The sequence below is a fragment of the Diaporthe batatas genome (assembly GCF_019321695.1).
Source record: "Diaporthe batatas strain CRI 302-4 chromosome Unknown Contig00014, whole genome shotgun sequence".
Lineage (NCBI taxonomy): Eukaryota > Fungi > Ascomycota > Sordariomycetes > Diaporthales > Diaporthaceae > Diaporthe > Diaporthe batatas.
In genome coordinates this window covers 1,636,851-1,654,202 of record NW_025408561.1, presented here as the reverse complement: position 1 = coordinate 1,654,202, position 17,352 = coordinate 1,636,851, and the positions used below count along the sequence as shown (strand labels likewise).

The window sequence follows — 17,352 nt, the reverse complement described above, 5'->3', positions numbered from 1 at the left end:
TGTTAAAAGTTAGGGTGAGTAGATTGATATTTTCGACTTTTTTTATATTTATTACTCTGGACCGCTCTATACGCTAACAGCTGAGATCCCTACAGCGGCGGCGGGTGGTACGGTCGGTATCTTATCGCAACGCGAATGGGCCGGGGGATTTTTTTTTGGCGCTCATTCTTTCGCAGGCGTCATCCAGACTCGGCCATAGCATTTACTCGCCAATCGCGTGAACAATGCTCTCCTGGAGTCTGAGAGGCACTCGTGGCGTCCGCACACGCTCTGTGTGCTCCTCATGTTGCGCTCATGTCGCTCGCAGCACAGGCGCCCACGGTCCAAGGGCGCCGGTAACGCGAACCTACGCGACCACCAAGAAGAAGAAGCCCGCAGCTCCACCCGCCGAGTCTGCGGTGGATGCGAATCCTCCTGACGCCACGGGCAAGACAAATCCAGCACAGGCTTCTCAGCCAGACCAGTCGGAACCTCCCAAATCGCGGATGGTCAAGCCCAAAGAAGAGAACGACAAACCAGCTCCCCGCAAAAAGAAGCCAGCGCCGAGTGCGGCTAAGGCCAGCAAGGGCCCAACTGCGCCAGCTCCCGACAACTCAGGGGAACCTGACGAGACAGCCAAGCTGTGGAAGGAAACCCTCGATATCCTGAAAACCCTTCAGAAACCACAAGGTGCTGCCTCAGCAGCACCGGCGCAGGCGACATCCGATGGAGACGGCGGTAAGAAGAATGCCAGCAAGAAGAATGCCAGTAAGAAAGATGGTGGCAATAAGGACGGCGGCAAGAAGGATGGCGAAGATACGAAAAGATCCCTGAAGTCGCAATTTCCGCCATTACAAAGTGCCCAGGCCAACAAGGCCAGAGAGAGACAAGCCAAGCTGCTGGAAGGGACACTTGATATCCTTAAGAGCGTGTTGGCAACCCAAGCGGATCAAAGAAATGAGTCCAGCAAGACGGCCAAGGTAGCAAAGACACCAGGTCCCACGGCAAAAACGGCAAAACCCGAGCGCAAACAGCCAGTTAATAAAAGTGGGAAAGAGGGTGCCAAGGTACCGTCGGGGAACAAGCTAAAGTCTCGTGAGGCTTCTGTGGCGCAAGGCTTCGCTGCCTTATTACAAGAGGAGAAGGCGAAGCAGGCAGCTGCGCGCGCAGCGGGCCCCAAGGATAACAAAGTGGAAAAGGCTCCGCCGGCGCCCCCAATACCGGAGAAAGATGACCCTGCAGGCGCAGGCAATGACGGCACCATGGGCTGGGGTCTTTCGAAGACGAAGAGGAAGATTTCAAAGGTGGCGACCAAGAATTCAGGACTCAAGCCTGTCCACGTCGACACGGCTCCAGTGCCTCGCGTGGAATACGGACTCGACCGTGTTCTGTTCAACGAAGGCGTCTATGTTCTGCAGGACCCTCGCACGAGGGTGTTCAATTTTGACCCCTACCTGGCGACCATCATGCCCGTAAACGAGTTCGACTTCGACGCGTTGAAGCAATACGTTACCTCTTCGAAAGACACAACGCTGATTGAGGTAGCCAAGAAGCACAACAAGAAGTTCACGGGATCAACGTCTAGCATGACGTCGACATTAGCGCACTTCCACTACCTGCTCTCCTCATGGAGGCCAATCAACCCTGAGCGCATCTCCAAAGGCTACGAGCCCGACAGTGACAACTTTGGCGCCATCCTGAGGGCACCGGCGGCGACCTTCTTGCATTACAAAGACGGCACCTACGCCATAGATGCGGACAAGGAGTACGACTCGGACACCATCCTCAGCATGCTCGGGAAATCCATGGAGAAGCTCCTCACCGCCCCAAGGAAGGAGTACGAGAAGTACCACCGATCCAATTCGCACCAGCTCACCGAGGAGGAACGAAATGCGGATGAATCGTACCACTACACGACTTTCGGTGATTTCATGATGCGATCGCAGTTGGACGCGTACGATCCTCGGCTTCCCGGAACCGGTGTTTTTGACCTGAAGACAAGGGCCGTTGTTTCCATTCGCATGGATGCCAGAAACCATGAGAGGGGTACCGGATACGAACTTCGACAGCGTCAGGGACAATGGGAATCTTTTGAACGGGAATACTATGACATGATCCGCCTCGCATTCCTCAAGTACTCCTTGCAGGTTCGGATGGGACGCATGGATGGTATATTTGTTGCGTACCACAACACCGAACGTATATTTGGCTTCCAGTACATCCCTCTGGAAGAGATGGATCTATCTATTCATGGCACTACAGATCTGACGACGGGCAATCGCGAGTTCATGGCGAGTCTTGAACTGTGGGAGGAGCTGCTGAAGAAGGCGACTGAGAGATTTCCCGAGAAATCGCTCAGGATTCACGTGGAGACGAGGACGTCCAATGTCGTCCCGTTCATGTATTTCTTCGCCGAGCCCGTCAGCGACGACGAGATCAAGGCGATTCAGGAAAAGAACAAGGAGGAAGGCGAAAAGTTTCAGGAAAGAGTGCTCGGTATTCGGCCCAAGCCTGAAGCAACCGCAGAAGCGGCGAGAGCTGAGCTAGACGAGGCTGAGGAAGCTTCGACTGTGGACATTAGTGCAGCCGAGGATGAAGCAGAGCCCGGAGATATGGCCGTCGAACCAGCGAGGGAAGCGGAAGAGGATGCCCAAGAAATTGACGAGGAGGACAGCGAGGATGTGTGGGAGGATATGATGGATGTTGTCGAGCAGACCATGGAGAACGACGCCCAGGGTATCTCGGCGATCCGCGATGCTATCGAGGACGCCCTCCAGCAGAGCGGACTCCTGCATGCAAGGTCCTCCGAGGAGGCCGACCAATACGTGGAAGCACTTTTGAAGGCGATCGTCGATGTCGATGCCGAAAAGGCAAAGTCCGACAACGAAACTGCGACCGAGGTGCCTCAGAGCGAGAGCGAGACCCCTGAAGAGCAGCAGCAAGCCCAACACGTGCGCCCCACTGAGGAAACCGACACTGTCCAGCCTGCCGATGGCAGCCCACCGGCGCCGCAAACCTCTCGTTTCAATTTCCTTTCCGGCTGGTTTGGGTCCGGCCCCAAGGATGCTGACACAGCGGCCAAGAAAGAACAGACGATGTCCGAGATGGAACAAGATCAGAATACCAATGCCTCGTCCGAGAAAGAACCTGCACCCGAGGCCGCTGCTACAGAGGCAGACGGCCTGGAGGGCAAGTCCACAGATGAGAGATCAGACGAGAGTCTGAAGGACCTCCTGATCAAGCTGACCACGCGCGTCGGGTCTTCTAGCGACGCGCAGAAAGCAACGGAAGAGCTGTCCGAGGACCAAGCGAAACTCCGTAACTTCGAGAGTATCCTGCTGGACATGATGCCCAAGACACAAGAGACGCCCGCAGAAGCAGCAGTGGAAGAGAAGGAATCAGCGAGCGGCGACGAGGATAAGAGGTCACCCGAAGACACGCCGGCGGCGGGCGGCAGCGGGGGGGAAGCGGAGCCCACGACCAAACCGCTGCTGGGCCTGGTCCTCACCATCCGCAACAAAGTTAACGGCAAGTATGTGCAGCGGCCAGAGAAGTTGGTCAAGGGAGAAAAATGGCATGTGGAGTACACGATCGACGAGGTGCCCGAAACTAGGGCGCAGAATCTTTATGCGTCGGTCAAGACGCGGCGGCACAAGGCCCATTACAAGGAACCCGGCAGGGACGCCTTCAAATCGGCCTTCGACGGCTTGCTCAAGCACTACACCCGTGCTGGGAGGCAGTTCAGGAAGCAGGAGACGGAGATGACACGGGACCTGCCGGTTTTCGTTGTAGGGCAGGACCCGGGGTATGTGACCAAGACCTGGCAGGCGAGACGGCACACCACACAGTTGGAGGCGAAGGGGAAGACGCCGTTCAGGCCGGTCACCGAGTTCATCCCTCCCCAACCCGAAAGCCAAAAGGAAGTTGAGGCCAGGGTTAAAGAATACAATGCCTTGAAAGCAACCAGGAGAGAAGCGAGTTTCCGCCAGTTTGTTACCAAGAAGCTGTCTCTGAAAGATGACGAAACTGGCAAGACGGCGAAGGAGGGGGAGACGTCGGGGGTGGGAGAGGTGACGAAGGATGGCTCGAGCTCGTTCCGGGAGTGGAGGGAGAAGAACCAGCCAGCACAGGACAAAGACAAGGAGCAGGAGCAGGAGAAGGAGAAGGAGAGAAAGAACGACTCGTGACCGCAAGGGAAGGGGTACGGGGGCTGTGCATGTTTGTTGTATCACCACCACCCAGCGTATGTGTGTATATATAGCCCGGTAGGCGGATAGGGGCTCATTTATTGCCTAGCATAACTTCAACTCATCCACTCAAGTGTAGTAGACGCGATGTACCCGGTGGCGCAAACTACCATCTGTGCATACTCCCGGGGTCAACTTTCTACACTGCTAGTGCTTTGGGAGTTGTGGCCATGCAGGCCTCGTGGACTGGACAAGTACTGCGACATAGAAGAAACGAGAATGGAAGTAGCCTCTTTCGGAAGAGAACGCCCGTTGCATTAGGAATTTGAACGACATCCATGGATGCACAGGTGCTTTGGCCTGCTACAGAGTAGAATCATTCAAATGATTATAAATTTCCATCACCGATGATACCACTCATAAGGCCATCTTTTGACAGCTCCGTATCAATAGCAAATGGGAATCCCAAAGTAACGAGAATATCAGACACATGTACTTCAAGGCCAACTGGCACGTGACTTTCTTGCGCTAACCTGAAACCAACTAGAGTGGCCTGGAAGACGCACGGACTGCATACAGCACTGTGCGCCCAGCTCTGCAAACTCGCAAACCCACCAAAACCAAAATTTCTCGAATTTGGCAGCACACTTGGCCTTGCAGTCGACGACTTCTCTCTTCAACCAACCCGTCGACAACCAACCAGCCATCGACATACCGAGGTCAGTCTGCGATGATACCCCGACAACGATATTTTGCCAGCCGCCCTGTCACTCGATCTGGAGACATAACAAAATACTGACGTTCTGCAATTGAAACAGGCCGATTCTTGGGCAAAATGGCATCCCGTCCTACCGTCACGATCCTGGGTGCCGATGGCAAGGCCACTCAGGCCACCCACACCTTCCCTACCGTCTTCACTGCGCCCATCCGTCCTGATATCGTTCAGGAGGTTCACAAGGGAATCGCCAAGAACAAGCGCCAGCCCTATGCCGTGAGCGAGAAGGCCGGTCACCAGACCTCTGCCGAGTCCTGGGGAACTGGTTAGTACTTTCGACATTTTGAACACCGGTGGGCGGATTGAGAGGCGAACACGCAAAGGGAATGTTGAAAACATCACATGGCAAGACCGCGAGCGGCAATGGATCAACAAGCAACTCGTTGGACGACAAATGATCTTGGTTCAAGATGAAGGGGTTGGGGCCTACGAAACACTTATGGGTTGGACACATTTTCGCTGGATGAAGTGACGCTGACCACAAGGCAAACAGGTCGCGCCGTCGCCCGTATCCCCCGTGTCTCTGGTGGTGGTACGCACCGTGCTGGTCAGGCTGCCTTCGGTAACATGTGCCGTTCCGGTCGCATGTTCGCGCCTACCAAGACCTGGCGCAAGTGGCACGTCAAGATCAACCAGAACCAGAAGTGAGTCGATGGGAGCTTCTCACCCGCTTGTCCATGCAGTCTCTAACAAAAGCCCCAGGCGATTCGCCACCGCCTCTGCTCTGGCTGCTTCTGCCGTCCCCTCCCTCCTGTTCGCCCGTGGCCACCAGATCTCGGCCGTCCCCGAGGTTCCTCTCGTTGTCGACTCCGCCGCCTTCGAGGGCGCTGCCGCCGCCAAGACCTCCGCCGCTCTCGGTCTGCTCAAGGCGGTCGGCGCCGGTCCCGATCTGGAGAAGGTCAAGGGCTCCAAGAAGCTCCGCGCCGGTAAGGGCAAGCTCCGTGGCCGCCGCCACCGCCAGCGCCGTGGACCTCTGGTCATCTACGACCCTGAGGTCGATGGCAAGGAGCTCGTCAAGGGATTCCGCAACATCCCCGGTGTTGAGACCTCGTCCGTCTACTCCCTGAACCTCCTGCAGCTCGCCCCCGGCGGTCACCTCGGCCGGTTCGTCATCTGGTCGTCCGCCGCCTTCAAGGCGCTCGACAAGGTCTACGGCACCACCACCGAGCCCTCGGCCCTGAAGAAGGACTTCCTCCTGCCATCCAACGTCGTTGCACAGGCCGACCTGACCCGTCTGATCAACTCCTCCGAAATCCAGAGCGTCCTGCGTGCGCCCAAGGGCGAGGCCCGGACGAAGCGCGGCAACGTGCAGAAGAAGAACCCTCTCAAGAACAAGCAGGTCCTGCTCCGCCTCAACCCTTACGCCTCTGCCTTCCAGAAGGAGAAGCTTGGCGAGAAGAAGGTCGAGGGTGGCAAGCCCAAGCCTGTGTCTGAGGCCTTCAAGCTCACCCTGGCCGAGTAAGGAAGGGATGGGTTTCTTTGGTTTCTGGGAATATGGGATTGACACGGACTGCATGATAAATTGATTGGTTTCGGCGTTGGTCAGGAATGTGTGAGCCACGGTAGCACATTTGCCAAATCGAAAAAAGAACATGGAATTCTTTAATGACTCTTCACACATGAGACCGCCTGTCCGATGTTGTGATCATGTTTGCCCATCGGCTGATAATCCCTGGCAGCAGGGCACGTGTTGGCTGGGACTCTCATGCCATCAATGCTGCGAGATACGCTTACAAGGAACTGAATTGAATGTCATGCCTGTCCCGGCCACGCTTAGGGGTAGAATTCAAGGTGTGAAGTCGGTTTTTGCTTCCAGAATGTTCCGTGTCCCCTTGAGCACAGTTGAGAAGTGAAAATCCATTGGACAGCTATAGAGCGGGAGATGTCGCGGCTGGTTGAAGAAGTCTGTCTGTCTCGTGGTCCAGCCCTCGGGAGATAAGTGTATTTCATGAAGTAGAAGCCCCTCCCCGGTGCCATTGTTGTCGAGCTCCTGCGATGCAATTGAAGAGACTGTGCACAAGATTAAGAGTGAAGTCTGGAGGGCGCTATACGAGGGAGCATAACTGGAGCGGGACGACGAGCCAAGACCCAAGGCCTTAACGGCCAGAAAACAGCTACAGCACTTGAGCCCATAATTATGGTGACCCTGACGTTAGTCAGTCAAACCAAATGGGATTACATTCTGGACCCAAAGCACCGGCTGTATCCAGAAATAGAAGAATCATCGTTAATCATGACATGTTCCCACCAGCTTTACCCTCTGAGAGTACATGGAAAGGCTAAGAAAAACAGGATCCCCCCCTCCTCGAAACCTTTCTAACATCCAAAGTATAATCCCAAATTTCCAATGTCCTCCATCTCATCCTCCTCTTGAGCGGCCACGGGTGACTCCTTGATAAGATCCTCCAAATCCTTGACCTTCTTGATGCTCCAGTATTTCCTTACGCCTTTAACGAACCGCTCCGAGCAGGAATCCACATTCTCCTCGGTCTCGGCAGCGAAGCAAAGGCGGAAGTACTGCCAGCCGACGTTCCTGCGGATCTCCTCTGTGGCGGAGAACATCATCCCCGGGCTGATGAGGACTTTGTAAGGGCTCTTGGTCAGGTAGATGAGCAGGCCCGTGGCGAGGGCGGTGCCGTCGACGATGTCCTTGCCGTCGGAGCTTGCGGCGCCGAACAGCGGGTGCGACTCGAAGAAGACGCGGATCCAGACGAACATGCCACCGCGCGGCCAGGAGAAGTCGTACAGCTGCGTCTTGGTGAGGACGCACAGGTCCGAGTCATGCGGGGCCACCGGCGTCCCCTGCTTCACGTAGGCGGCACCGTCGTCCAGGATGCGGCACATGCGGTTCATGCGGCGCTCGTACTCGCCCCGCAGGCCCTCGATCCAACGCACCCAGCCGCTCGTGTCCCAGCCGGTGAAGCTCGCACGGTCGCTCGCCCTGCGCAGCGACAGCCACGAGCGCTCGACCTCGGGCTCTTGCCTGCCGATGATGAGCTCGGCAATCATGCTCTGCACGAAGCCCGAGGGCTGCTGCGTCGAGGACTCGGCCACGCGCACGAAGCGCTCGATCAGGTCCGGCTGCGCGGTCACGAAGCCTAGGCGGCAGCCCGGGGCGACGGTCTTGGAGAAGGTGTCGAGGCGGATGACGCGGCCGTCTGTGTCGACTGACAGGAAGGAGGGGACCAGGGAGTCGATGAAGGGGTAGCCTGTGGACTTTTCGGGCTTCTGCAGCGTGGACAGGGCGTCGGCGACTGGTGGTTTGTTGCGGGACTTGCCCTCCTCGACTGCGGCGGAGGGGAACTGGAGGTACCAGTAAGGGTCGTCCTCGATGATGAGGACGTCGAACTTGGAGGCGACGGCGTAGAGTGCCTTGCGTCGCTCGAGAGAGAGGAGGATACCCGTGGGGTTGTGGCCCATCCTGGTTCCCGGGTTAGTCGCAATGTCACGGCCAGCAGGACGCTATTAGGTACAGAGGCACCAGCACTCACGTCACGGTGTACATTAGATGGGGCCTCCTGCCCTTGGAGCAGTCCCAGTTTGTGAGGACATCGTCCAGACTCCCCGGCCCGGTGGCCACCATGCCGCCCGCGTCGGCCTTGACAGGCACGATCTGGACGCCCTTGGGCTGGGCCTGGCTCAGAACGTTGCCGTAGACAAACGTCTCGCACAGCAGGCCGGGCCTGTCAGAGACACGGCCGGTCTCAGGGCTCCACGGGTCGACAAACAACTCCAGTGTCTTGGCCATGCCGTCCGTCGCACCGACGGTCAGGCAGATGTCGACGCCGCCCTCATAGGGAACGTTGGGGTGCAGCTGCTCGCGGGCAAACTGCCGCAGATACGAATACAGCGGTGGGTAGCCCTGGGCCAGGCCGTACTGCAGTGCCGTTGCAAGATCGATCTTCTTGCGGGGGTCGGTGTCGTCGGAGAGCGCCTTGGGGACGGTGATGTGGGACGCCGCTGCTGGGTCGGAACCGCCGGAAGAACCACTGATCTTCAGCGAAGCGGTGGATGTGGCGAGCTCATCAGTGGCATTGGGCTTGTTGGGCGAGGGCGTCCATCGCTCTGGTTTGGCGGTTTGCGCCTCGAGAGTGTCGAAGGGGAAAAACCGCAGGTTCGGGAGGCCTGAGAGCTGCGGATTAGCAGTCAATCCAGAATTGGGACGCCGAGAACCCAAGTATATAAAAGTCCCTGAACTATGCAGCGCCGGCCAAAACCTTATCGGATCTATCAACTTACCGCCAGCCAGGTTTCCAATGCCAGGGATTTGGAAGAACTTGTAGTATGCCTTCATCGCACTGGGAGTCCGGTGCGCCGTGGTTACGGAGTAGTAGTGGCTAAAGTCCTTGGGCTTTGGCCTGGTGGCCATGCCAGCCGAGCCGGCGGCTGTCGCAGAGCTCGACTCCATCGCAACGGTCGAGATTGGGGTTTGGCTGGCGCGGGCTATTTCGATACGCGGTTGGGGTTCACGCACTTCACATCTGTCGGTGTATCAATTTATAATTGATATTATATTTCAGGGTACATTCGGGTACAGCACTGGCTTGGGCGTGCAGCGTTTGACCACTGATGGAGAAGGAAAGAGAGACATGTCTGCATCTGGAAGCGAGCGGATCGATGACAGCAGTATTGTTGTAGATTACAAATGCGTCTGAAGCTTCCTGTCCGGCAGCTAACGCAAAAGCACCTCATTGCTGATAAGGAAGCCCCCCTTGCATGACATGCCCTTGTCCAGGCCTTATCGAGACCACCGCAGGGAAAGATATCCCGTCTTACTTGGGACCGACAGCCGTCGAGCCGCACAAGCTCATCCACATCCAAGTCGAGGACTGCCACGGGCATTTCTCTGCAGTCAGGAAGGAATTCGTGACATCCGAGATGCCATGGAGGAGACAGTCTGGCTGAGATGGCGTGTGATGAGATACTCTTCTATGATTATGATGTATCTGGGATCTAATCGCCACCAAGTATCTAGTTGTCTATACGATGTCCTGCTTATTCACATCGCTCTCAGGGACGTATGGGAACCCAAGTTCCTTCAAAGACTTCGCCTTCCGCCCACCTTTCTCAAACGCGAGCTTGGCTTCGATGTAAATTCCACGTTCCCACTTCTGCTCGGCGTTCCACACTGGGGGCGTTTTTCCCTTGCTGCTGCTCGACTTCTTGACCCAATCGTGGAACTCATCAAGTAGGTCGGCATCGCCGAGCTTGGGGAAGACGTGGAAAGATTTGCCGTGCCTGTTGGCTTCCTCTTCTTCCCATCGCGACATTTCCTCCACAGAGGGCAACGCCAAAGAGTTCGACCAGACTCTCGCGAACGCTGCAGCGTGTGCCTCAGAAACAGGGAAGGGGACGACCCTGATCGGCAGGCCGGGGAAGACCAAAGTGGGGTGGTCGATGTTGAATAGGTGTTTGTATAGGCCGTATACCCTTGCTCCGTTGGAAACAAGCCCGGGTATCAGGCTTTCCAAGAAGGGGAAGCTGAAGAGATATCCCGTGCAGTACAAGATGACGTCCAGGTCCTTCTCCACCCTACCATCGGTGAACCTGACCCCCTTTTCCTTTACGAGGAACTCTTCTATCGCAGGCACCTCCTCAGCGCGGACATGCTCCAAGTTCTCATCTGGGGTGGACTCATGCACAGAGAGTAGGAGGGGGCTTTTGCTGTGCCGGCTGATTTGGGAGGCGATGTCGAGGCCGGACGACCCGTTACCCACAACCAACACCTTCTTCCCGGCGTAGTCGTCGGGCACACGGTAAGTCTTGGCATGGGAAATCACCCCGGGATGAACGGTGTTGAACTCTGCAATGTTCTTGACGTCTGGGATAAATGGCGTTGCGTAGTGTCCATTGGCCACCACGACAGCATCGAAGGCGGCCTTTGAATTCCGGCCGTCTAGAAGGTTTTCGGTCTCGACTTCCCATCGGTCATGGCTCCCTTCCCGTCGGAGCGAAACTTTCTTGACCCGGGTTGAAAAGCGGATGAGGTGACGGACGTCTTGGGAATATTGCACCAGGTACTCCTGCACGACCTGGCGGGATGGGAAGATCAGTCCGTCACGGGGAAAGTCTTGATCACCATACTTCACTTCACGTGGGAGTCAGTACGTTCCGGAGCAAATGTCTTCGGGTGCGGCCTCGAGTAGAGGTGTAATTATCCCCGTCACATCGAGCCGTCCATCAAAACCTCTAGACACGCAGGGAAAGCAAAGAACATAGTGGAGATTTCCATACTGATGGTCCAAGGGATGTTGGTATTGAGGAGCTCATACATCGGCGAGGCGAACAAGGGCGCATCGATATCTGGACTCTTGACCGGGGCGTCCGGAGGGCAGAAAGGGCTCACTTGAGGTACATGTTGGCTTGGTGTAGGCTCTCGACTATAACACCATACGCCTCCCACCTCGGGATTCTGCTCGAAGACGACTACTGAGTCGAAGGCCTGCTGCGCGATAAGGTACTTTGCCGCCGAGAGACCGCATGGGCCAGCGCCAATGACAGCGATGTTCTTGACGTCGAATGGCGCGGAGTCAATAGAACCCATGGCGGAGTACGGCTGTGTGAATAGATGCGTAGGCAAGAAGAAATAAATACCCGTCACTGGTCGGGAGACAGGCAGATTTGTTTGGTGATCCAAATGTTCAGAATCTAGACAGTCGAGTGAGCAAGAAGAGGACGTCACGAGGTATATAGCATGGCTCAGCTGGGAGACGACTTGTGAAAAGTCAAAAGCCAAGGGGATGATTTTAGTACTTGTTCTACGTGACGACGTCGGAGTGCGTGGCGTGAGGATTGGGTTGACGTGCTCGCCGTATCGGCCTGTCGCGACTCAGCCGGGCCGGAGGGGTGGAGCAGTCCTCTTCGGCAGCGCCTACCGGACGCCACGCCCCTACCGCCTTCTCCCTTGGGCCGAATATAGGCGCGCTCCCGTGGGCCAAGGTGCTGAGCGCATAGGCACCTAGGTACCTAGGTACCTAGCACTGTGTACTCAAGTACCTGACCCCAGTCCCTGACAAGCACCCACAAGCTCCCTAGCTCTGCTCCAGGTCGCGAACCCGAGACATCCACCTCAAGCTGCTTCTGTTTTCGAACCCCAATGACGGAACCGGCGCGACAATTCATTTAAAGACCCGGCACTCGTCAGATGGCCGATGCACCCCGTCCTCCCTCACCCTCATGAGCGATGATCTAGCCGTCGATACTTTCCACTGCAGTACGACGCCGCGTCCGCCACGATGGCAGCTGCAGATGGAGACGTCGAGCAGTCGCTCGCGACCAAGACAGCGACGCCAATCGCACAGCTGGGCCCAGAACTCCCCGACCAGGAGACTCGAAAACTACACGGCGAAGTCACAATCACTTGGCCCTTCAGCTCTGTCAGCAAGAGCGTTGCCTTCCTCGTCGCCGAGCCAGACTTCCGATTGCGACGCGACAGAGGCCAGGTGCGCGTGCAACTCAACGGCCCCAGCGCCGAGGCCGTTGGGGCTCTGGAGCTTGGGAGCGGCGACGAGGTGACATTGGGTCTGGAAGGCGTCGAGTGGGCTAGAAACGAGGAACCTGCCCGACCACCAGGCTCCCGGTCAGACTGGCAGTTGAAGTTCGTGGGAAAGCTTACGCTCAAGGTGGGACACTTTGGACCCGGCCACGAGTTCTTCTTCTCACAATACATTGCAGGTCACGCTTGGCGAATCTCAAGAAACAAAATTCATCAGCATAGACCAGCCTGACCCTACCGAACCCGAAGAGCAGCCTGAAGAGCCCTTCGAGCCCATCCCCTTCGCCGAGATCGACACCACCCTCTTCGACGATGAACCCGTTGCACAGAAGAGCGCTAGACCTGCGGTCAATGAGTACCCCTCGCCCGTATTTATAAAGAGGTCGAGAGCTTCCTATGCCCCTCTATTTGAATTCGACCTCGACGAGGAGTTGGAGGCTGATGGAGGGAGGAGGGGCAAGGGCCGCAAACGGCCGAGGTATTCTGTGCAGAACGGCAGGTGGAAGTACCGAGAGGAGAGCAGTAGTCCAGAGCCCGAGATATCGGAAGACTTTTCCGGGCCTCCTGCGCCAACAGATGGTGATGTTGTCATGCCCGACGCACCATCGAAGCCCCAGACCGCGGACGGGGCTTGTCAAACTGTCGAGCTGGAACTTCTGCCGCCACCGAAGAGTGTAGAAGATACGCCAACCAGGGCTCCTGGCGGGGCACCACCTTCGTCGCCGCCCTTGAGTGGCAGGCTACCAGCGCAATACACGGGTGCCACCACAGACACGGGCGTGCAAGCTTCGACGTCGAGCCTTCATGCTGTGGGCCTCAGCCAACAGCGGCCACCTCCTACGGCGGAGCGACCCATAGCCAGCCTCTTCGAGCCACCGCCCAGCACTTCCGGATTCTCCGAGTCCGATGCAAGTTTTCAAGCAGGCTTTGGGATACCTCAAAGCGTGTCTCACCCTACGCAAGATCATCAAAGGACAGAGCCGCCACAGCATCTTGGGCGGCACGCGGTGCCTGTTCAGCCTCACCTTGGACAGCCCACCCATTCTCAGTCTATGTTTGGGCAATCTGCATTTGGTCAGAACGTCTTTGGTCAGCCGTCGAGTTTTGGTGCTGGATTCGCCACCGTGGGAGGGCCCACGACGGAGTCGGTGAGGTTTGGATTCGGCGAGCAACCGCAATCTACATTTGGTGGTATGCCATACGCATCCTCACAGACGCCATTCAGTCATCAGGAGGCTCACCTTCAATCAGAGGCATACCCTGACCCGCAGCAATCACCGGCTTCCGCGTCACCACCTTCGCATCGTTCCAGCGAGCATGTTATGCAGGGTATTCAATCCAACCAGACCATGCACGAAACTCATACCCATGTGTCTGAGCCTCAGATTGGCAGCAGCGGCGCGCCACTATGGGCAGCGGGGCCTCAACTGTCGGGCCCATGGCACGCCCTTGGCAATGTTCACAACCCTGAGGACCTACTGTCCGACAGTAGTGCGCCAGTGGGAACGCCTCCTGGCATGATTCCGCCAGGAGTTGAGGATGGAACCAGAAATCAGGATGAGATGAGAGAGCAAGGAATTCTATCCCAACCAGTCTTCGAGCAAGGTGTTCCACGGGAGGCCCTCCCGCATGGCCGAGAGTCTTCGGCGGACGACGAAGACTCGATGGACAGCGACGAGCGGGCAGATTACGACGAGGATGAGAAAGGCGACGACTACGACATGAGGAACTACAACCGCATTTCCGACGATGACGATGATTTCGAGGACGAAAAGCCAGGGCCTTTGCCAGACGAGGATTTGTTAGAAGAGGACGAAGAATTCGATGAGGACGAAGAGGACTATGACGAGGAGGAGGATTACGAGGAAGATGAACCCGTACACCAGAACACCTATCAGCAGCCCATACTGCAAAGGGCTCCGCTCCCTCAGGCACCGAAAGAGCCCGTCGTCATCGACCTGCTCTCTGACTCGGAGGACGACGAAGCACCAGCGCCTCCGCCGCCGAAAAGCCAGCTTGGACGCCAACAAATGGACGGGATTGTTAATTCCGAGCCCGAAAATTTCCCCAGAGGCCATGCGGCGGTAGGTTCGGTAGCGCCCACTCTTCAACATCGACACATACCCGCTCAGTCGGAGCAAGAATCAGACGGATCCCCAGAGGGAGAGATCAACGACTTAGAGGGTGAAGAAGAAGGCTCGTTCGTTGACGAGGAAGAACTCAGCGAACCTGAGAACGACGAAGCAAGCGAAGACGACGGTAATATGGATGTAGATAATCCAACTCATGCCGAGGTGAGTGATGACGTGGAACGAACCAGCGAAATCGAGGTACCATATTCCTCAACCGCCAGCGCATCGCAGGCGGAAGGGGCCAGTCCGAGCACCGGTCAGTCACGTAGACAAAGCCAGCTCGGTGAAGGCTCGAATATCGAGGGGGCTGCTGCCAAGGTGGATACCACTGTCGAAAATACACATGATCAAAGAGTGGCCGGGCTTGTGCTCGATAAAGAGGTTGATGAACTGAGTGAGAATCAAGACGAGGCAGATGAAAGGGTTGCACACCTTCAACCGGATCCGATCGAACTGGATGCGACCTTCCGTGCGCAATCGAGGGACGTAGCTGCATCTTTTGAGACGCAAGTCATGGACTCGGCTGCGTCTAACATCACCTCTTCGTCACCTAGACGCGGACCGATATCAGAGGACTCGCACGCTCGCTCGGTCGATTTAAATGCGTCGTTCCAGACACAGACTGGAGACGTAGTTGGGTCTTTCCAATCACAAGTGCTTGAGCCGCACACTTCGCTTGATGTCTCATCTTCGCCACACCGGCAAGGACTCGATTCAGTAGCGGCAGAGGATACCTTGATGGATGATGGTCAAAACGACGGCGCAGATGATAAAGGGACCTCTGAGTTTGGGGAGGATGCCTCTGGACAAGACATGAGTGAGGAGAGGGCAGAACAGATATCGGATCGGGAGCCCGAAGTCTTGAACGAGAAGCGTGATGGTGCAGGTACAACAGGATTGGAAGTGACGCCCAACGTCCGAAACGAGACGTTGGAATCTAAAAGCTTCGAAGGCTCTTCAGATGAACAGGAAGAAGCACCTCCATCCCCGCCTGAATCTCAACATCGGGAAGGCCCCGTGACTAGATCTATGGACATTTCCATGACGACGGTCTCGAGCCACGTTGAAACGCAAGTCACAGACGAGAAGGGAGCGGCCTTCCAGACGCGAGACAATGAAAACGTGCTCATCCAACCAGATGGGGCCGGAGGAGATACGGAGATGACCAACACAGACGACAAGGTTTCGACAACAGCGGATCAAGCAGTGCCTGGCACAGGAGAGCTCGAAAGTGATTCCGAAAGTGTTAAGAATGGACGAGCGGCATCACATGACGAGGCACCTCTTGACGACCAGGACGAAGATTTCGCCATGTCGGAAGCCATTTCAGAACCACTCGGGAACGAGATTGTTGCATTTTCGTCCCCGCTACAACAGAGCGACTCAGAGGAAGCAGGGGAGCCGAGGAGGATTGATCTTCTGGGGAAAGAAGCTGCTACGACTCTCAGTGACGAGGAAGAGTTTCATGACGCCTCCGAGCTCCTTCAGGTGGAGGAGTCACCCAGCGTGGCGCACTTTGACGATCGTGCAAGTTTCGTCACAGCCAACTCACAAGCTTCCGAGTCGAGGGAAGCGGAGGATGCGGAGTCTCCCTCTGTGCGCAAATCAAAGCGTAGCTCTCGAATTCGCGCACTCCGTGAAGAATCCAACATACAATTCGCCAAGTCGTCGCGTGCTTCGAATCGAAATTCACGTATACCGCCCGACCAGTCGCCCAGTCCGCGCACAACGCGCAGCCAGACCATGAGTTTCCAGCAAGCTGCGAGCCCGACTCATGAACAGGAAGATATGTTCGCCCGCGCTGGCCTCAGGTCTCCGTCGCGGAGGAAGGTCTCCGCCACGTCGGCCAACAAGACAAAGAATGACCTGATCAAGCGTCTTGGGACCGAGATGCCTGAGTGCGCCCCGCTCAAGGACCTCAAGTCCTACAATATGAACACCCTTGACGTCGCGGCTGTTGTTACCAGCACGAACACGATGCCACAGCGCACCAAAGCACGGCAATACGTCTCTTCTTTCACCATATCCGACCCGTCTACCGCCCCTCAGGGCGCAATCGAAGTATCCCTTTTCCGCGCCCACAAAGACTATCTGCCTGTTGTGAAGCCAGGCGACTCTATCCTTCTGCGTCGCTTCACGGTGACATCGCTGCCTGGAAGAGGCTTCGGGCTGAGGACGGAAGACGAGTCCAGCTGGGCTGTGTTCAACGCCGATGGCAAGGACGCGGCGCCTCAGGTTCGAGGCCCACCGGTCGAGCTGAGCGACAAGGAGAAGAGCTACCTCGTCGACCTGAGAGCATGGCATGCGGCGCTGGAAGAGGGTGCGAAGGAAAAGCTGGCAGAGGCTGTCGGGGAGTTGGTACAGAAAGGGAAGGACAGCCGCGGGGAGCAATGATGCACTTTGGAAGGGCTTGGCTGAGGGCGTTGAGGCGCAGCAAGTGGTTCCCTGCTGGCCCCGGAAGTCGGCTGTGAAAGGCGTACGCATGATACCCATCGGCGGCAACGAAAAATGATGTTTGGTCGCTTTGTTTGGAGCGATTAGCCTTTTTCCCGATCAGTTTAGGTTAAAGCATAGGCATGTTAGGGAGAGCTGGCAACATTAAAGGATCGTGTGCAGGATAATGTGTACCTTTTTCTGTGAGAGATGCAAGACAATTGCTCCATTTTGAGATCGGAGTCATGTGGATGATCTTCCACCAACTCGACGCCAGGGGGAAGGGCGAACCATACCTCGAAGTTCCAAAAGGATGGTTAGACATGATGCTTAAGATTCTTTTCCCACGAT

The 17,352-nt window shown here is 56.5% G+C and overlaps 5 protein-coding genes across 5 annotated transcripts; 3 read left to right on the top strand and 2 right to left on the bottom strand.

Moving 5' to 3' along the window:
- Positions 1 to 100: 100 nt before the first annotated feature.
- Positions 101 to 4,280, top strand: KVR01_010743 (uncharacterized protein). Its single transcript, XM_044794837.1, has one exon. It carries the CDS (start codon positions 225 to 227, stop codon positions 4,164 to 4,166), a length of 3,942 nt encoding a protein of 1,313 aa, XP_044639890.1. The 5' UTR covers positions 101 to 224; the 3' UTR covers positions 4,167 to 4,280.
- A 721-nt stretch (positions 4,281 to 5,001) lies between these two features.
- Positions 5,002 to 6,403, top strand: KVR01_010943 (uncharacterized protein; the record flags this gene model as incomplete). Its single annotated transcript, XM_044782390.1, has 3 exons — positions 5,002 to 5,206; positions 5,435 to 5,585; positions 5,644 to 6,403. 3 exons carry the CDS (start codon positions 5,002 to 5,004, stop codon positions 6,401 to 6,403), a joined length of 1,116 nt encoding a protein of 371 aa, XP_044640090.1.
- Positions 6,404 to 7,257: 854 nt separating this feature from the next.
- KVR01_010757 (uncharacterized protein) lies at positions 7,258 to 9,349 on the bottom strand (the record flags this gene model as incomplete). Its single annotated transcript, XM_044786341.1, has 3 exons — positions 7,258 to 8,362; positions 8,433 to 9,066; positions 9,181 to 9,349. The coding sequence occupies 3 exons, from the start codon at positions 9,347 to 9,349 to the stop codon at positions 7,258 to 7,260; spliced, it is 1,908 nt and encodes a 635-aa protein (XP_044639904.1).
- Positions 9,350 to 9,747: 398 nt separating this feature from the next.
- On the bottom strand, positions 9,748 to 11,776 carry KVR01_011081 (uncharacterized protein). Its single transcript, XM_044785950.1, has 2 exons — positions 11,176 to 11,776; positions 9,748 to 11,029 (listed from the first exon to the last, which is right to left on the bottom strand). The coding sequence occupies exons 1-2, from the start codon at positions 11,483 to 11,485 to the stop codon at positions 9,921 to 9,923; spliced, it is 1,419 nt and encodes a 472-aa protein (XP_044640228.1). The 5' UTR covers positions 11,486 to 11,776; the 3' UTR covers positions 9,748 to 9,920.
- Positions 11,777 to 11,998: 222 nt separating this feature from the next.
- On the top strand, positions 11,999 to 17,230 carry KVR01_010963 (uncharacterized protein). Its single transcript, XM_044790570.1, has 2 exons — positions 11,999 to 12,563; positions 12,616 to 17,230. The coding sequence occupies exons 1-2, from the start codon at positions 12,177 to 12,179 to the stop codon at positions 16,960 to 16,962; spliced, it is 4,734 nt and encodes a 1,577-aa protein (XP_044640110.1). The 5' UTR covers positions 11,999 to 12,176; the 3' UTR covers positions 16,963 to 17,230.
- Positions 17,231 to 17,352: the final 122 nt, after the last annotated feature.